General features: G+C 40.4%; 1 protein-coding gene across 1 annotated transcript; it reads right to left on the bottom strand.

The window, feature by feature from the left end:
* Positions 1 to 296: 296 nt before the first annotated feature.
* On the bottom strand, positions 297 to 3026 carry LOC117940276 (LIM domain-binding protein 3-like). Its single transcript, XM_034865616.1, has 3 exons — positions 2702 to 3026; positions 1103 to 1460; positions 297 to 507 (listed from the first exon to the last, which is right to left on the bottom strand). The coding sequence occupies exons 1-3, from the start codon at positions 2982 to 2984 to the stop codon at positions 297 to 299; spliced, it is 852 nt and encodes a 283-aa protein (XP_034721507.1). The 5' UTR covers positions 2985 to 3026.
* Positions 3027 to 4102: the final 1076 nt, after the last annotated feature.

The raw sequence follows: 4102 nt of genomic DNA, 5'->3' as shown, positions 1-4102 counted from the left end.
TTTTGTGTCTGTATGTGGTTGTTTTGTGTCTGTATGTGGTTGTTTTGTGTCTGTATGCGGTTGTTTTGTGTCTCTATGCGGTTGTTTTGTGTCCTTATGTGGTTGTTTTGTGTCTCTTCGTGGTTGTTTTGTGTCTCTATGTGGTTGTTTCTCATCTACGTGGTTTTTTTGTGTCTCTATGTGGTTGTTTTGTGTCTCTATGCAGTTGTTTAGCGTCTCTACGTGGTTGATTTGTGTCTCTTTGTGGTTGTTTTGTATCTCTACGTGGTTGTTTTGTGTCTCTACGTGGTTGTTTCTCATCTACGTGGTGGTTTTTGGCGTCTCACCCCCATGATCTTGGTGTTGCAGCGTGCGCAGGTCGGGGCGAAGAACTCCTCGTAGCAGTTCTCGCAGTAGACGCTGTTCTGCTCCTCCACGAAGCTGACGTCCGCCAGGGACATGTGGCAGTAGTGGCAGTTGAACTCCTCGGGGTGCCAGGACCGGCCCAGGGCCACCAGGAAGGGGCCCCTGCAAACAGGACCAAGACCAGGTTACTTTATTCATAATGGAAGTTAGCTACAAAGTGCAGGGCGGCCATGACACCAGCTGAGTCTCTATCCACGTGTCGATAGAATCATCTGAAGTTTAGCCAATAGGAACCTGTTACACGATGACATCACACTGTCACGCTGTTCCAGGTCAGACTGGTATTTCGGATTGGTTTGAGACATTTTAAGGTGTTTCTAGACAAAATGGCTCCCGTCTCCCAACACACAGGGCTGTAGTCAAGACCACCTTAGTCGAGTCCAAGTCAAGTGCAAGACCAGGATTAGTCGAGTCCAAGTCAAGACCGAGTCCAAAGAGGTTTGAGTCCGATTTAAGTCAGAGTCCAAAATGTTTTGAGTCCAAGAAAAGACCGAGTCCAAAATGGTTCGAGTCGAGACAAGACTGGACTCGGTCTTGACTTGGGCTCAAACCTTATTGGACTCGGTCTTGTCTTGGACTCGACTAGTCCTGGTCTTGGACTTGACTGAGCTGGTCTTGACTACAGCCCTGCTTAATTCAGATAAAACGAGTGGACGGAGACATTCTACACAGAAACCAGAAGACGAGGACCCCCTACCTGATGACGCTGTTGCAGGACCCGCACAGAGGCGTGCGGCTGCTGGCTGCGAACCGCTCCGCCCGTTGGGCCACGCCCCTTGCCACGGGCGCGAAGGGGGCGGGGCTTGGTGTGGCGGGGGCGGGGCTTGGAGTGGCGGGTGCAGCGGGGGAGGGGTTGGGGATGAAGGCCGGGGGAGGGGGGGCGCCCTGGGGCAGCGGCTGCACCTTCACGGTGCCCGTGGTCGTCTTACTGGGGTCGAACTTGTCGGCGAAGTTGGTGTCGGACACCCAGGGGGGGCGGTTGGAGGAGGCGGGGCCAGGGGGGGCCGGCGCCGGGGGGGCGGCAGCCGGGGGGGCGGCAGCCGGGGGGGCGGAGGCTGGGGGTGCAGGAGAGAACAAAGCTGTTGCTTAAAAGCTTCCAAATTAAATCCTCATCATCTTAACCCTCATGGTGTCTTCATGTTGTCCTTTATTTTATTTATTTTAATTTTTTATATGCTTAATTTCTTATACTCCACTGTAATTTTTATTATTTTTAATTTTTAATTTTCTAAAAAAAATGTGTATGTTAAATTTCTTATACTCCACTGTGACTTTTATTATTTTTATTTTTTTATATTTCTTTATTTAATTTTGTGATTTTTGTAATTTTTAATTGTATGTTTAATTTCTTATACTCCACTGTAACTTTTATTATTTTTTACTTTTTTAATTACATTTTTTAATGTTTTAATGTTTTAATTTTTGTTTGTATGTTTAATTTCTTATATTCCAGTGTAACTTTTATTATTTTTAATGAAACTTTTTAATTTTTGTTATTAACTTCTTATTTTTTATATGTTCAATGTCTTATACTGCACTATAACTTTTATTATTTTAAATTTTAAATTTAATTTTTTAATTTAATTTTTTAATTAAAAAAAAATGTGTATGTTTAATTCCTTATACTCCACTGTGACTTTTATTATTTGAAATTTTTTAAATTTTTAAATTAAATTTTTGGATTTTATTATTTGTTTAATTTCTTGTACTCCACTGTAACTTTTTCTATTTTTAATTTTGTAACTCAATTTTTTAATATTTGTTATTAATTTTTTTATCTATTTTTTTAATATGTTTAATTTTTTATACATCACTACAACTATTATTTTTGGGTTTTATCTGTTCTTATTTTGTATTTAAATTTTTTTAATTAATTATTAATTAAATTAATTTATTTTATTCTGTATTTTTTTATATGTTTAATTTCTTAAACTTCAGTGTAACTTTTATTCTTGTTTTATCTGTTTTTACTTTTTATTTTGTAATTAATTTTTTTTAATCTTTTTTAAATTATATTTTATCTTTTAATTTTTTCTATTTTAAATTTTTACTTTAATTTATTTTTTTTTAATTAACAATTTTTATGTAAAGCCCTTTGAAATGAAAGCCTTTCCTGTCCTATGATTTGACACATCTAAATAAAATAGCTGCTGCTTGGCTAACACCTCTGACACCCCCCCCCCCCCCCCCCCCCCCCACCAAACTGAGACTGAGTGTGTCAGAGATGTGAACCAATCAGCAGCGACGTGTCTGTAAACTACCCCCCGAACGTGCCCCTGTGTTCTAGGGGTCTCACCTGGCTGGGAGGGGTAGATGCAGGCGGTGCTGACCACCTTGGGGGGGGCGGAGCCAAGAGGGACCTGGATGGAGCTCTGCTGGGTGGGCGGGGCCTGCTGCGTGGGGGGCTGCTGGTACTGCTGCTGGATTGGCTGCTGGTACTGCTGCTGGATTGGCTGCTGGTACTGCTGCTGGATTGGCTGCTGGTACTGCTGCGGGATTGGCTGCTGGTACTGCTGCTGGTACTGCTGCGGGATTGGCTGGTACTGCTGCGGAGGCGGGGCTTGTGGAGCCTGATGCATGGCAGGAGGCTGAGCGTATTGGCTGGAGAAGACGGGGAAAAGTTGATTTTTGCAATCAGTATATATACACATACATACATATATATATATATATATGTATATGTAGTATATAGTGTTGTATATTTAGTGTTCAGATAGATTAGTTAAAGCAAGGAAAGACAAAAAGATCACGCTCGTTATCGTCTCATACACAAATCAAAATGCTCGATATTGCTCTGGTTGAAGTTGGAAAAGGAGATGAAAAAGGAAACTAAAAGGAGACGAAAAGGAGATGAAAAGAAGATGAAAACGAGATGAAAAGGAGATGAAAAGGAGATGAAAAGGAGACTAAAAAGAGATGAAAATGAGATGAAAAGGAGATGAAAAGGAGATGAAAAGGAGATGAAAAGGAGACTAAAAGGAGATGAAAAGGAGACGAAAAGGAGATAAAAAGGAGATGAAAAGGAGGTAATAGGAGATGAAAAGGAGACGAAAATGAGACAAAAAGGAGACAAAAAGGAGACGAAAAGGAGATGAAAAGGGGACAAAAAGGAGACTAAAAGGAGATGAAAAGGAGATGAAAAGGGGACAAAAAGGAGACTAAAAGGAGATGAAAAGGAGATGAAAATGAGACGAAAAGGAGACGAAAAGGAGATGAAAAGGAGACGAAAATGAGACGAAAAGGAGACGAAAAGGAGATGAAAAGGAGACGAAAAGGAGACAAAAAGGAGATGAAAAGGAGACAAAAAGGAGATGAAAAGGAGATGAAAATTAGATGAAAAGGAGATGAAAAGGAGATGAAAAGGAGATGAAAAGGGGGCAAAAAGGAGACTAAAAGGAGATGAAAAGGAGTCTAAAAGGAGATGAAAAGGCGGTAAAAGGGCGGTTTAAGATGCCCTACACTGTAAATAATGTCTCATAATAATTTAATAAATTTTCCACTATAGTACTGTAAATAGTAAAGTAAACTACTGTATTTTTACTTTTTTATGTTGTGTGTAATTGTTGTGTATTTTCCAAAGAATACATAAATACTGTAAATGGAAGTACTTTTAGTACCTTTACTGTGAAAAGACTTCACAGGAACTGGCTGGACAGTCGTTACAGGAAGTTACTGTAGATTTGAGGTTATTTTTTAC

The sequence above is a fragment of the Etheostoma cragini genome, unplaced genomic scaffold (genome assembly GCF_013103735.1).
Source record: "Etheostoma cragini isolate CJK2018 unplaced genomic scaffold, CSU_Ecrag_1.0 ScbMSFa_2092, whole genome shotgun sequence".
NCBI lineage: Eukaryota > Metazoa > Chordata > Actinopteri > Perciformes > Percidae > Etheostoma > Etheostoma cragini.
This window is presented reverse-complemented; position numbering and strand designations above follow the sequence as displayed.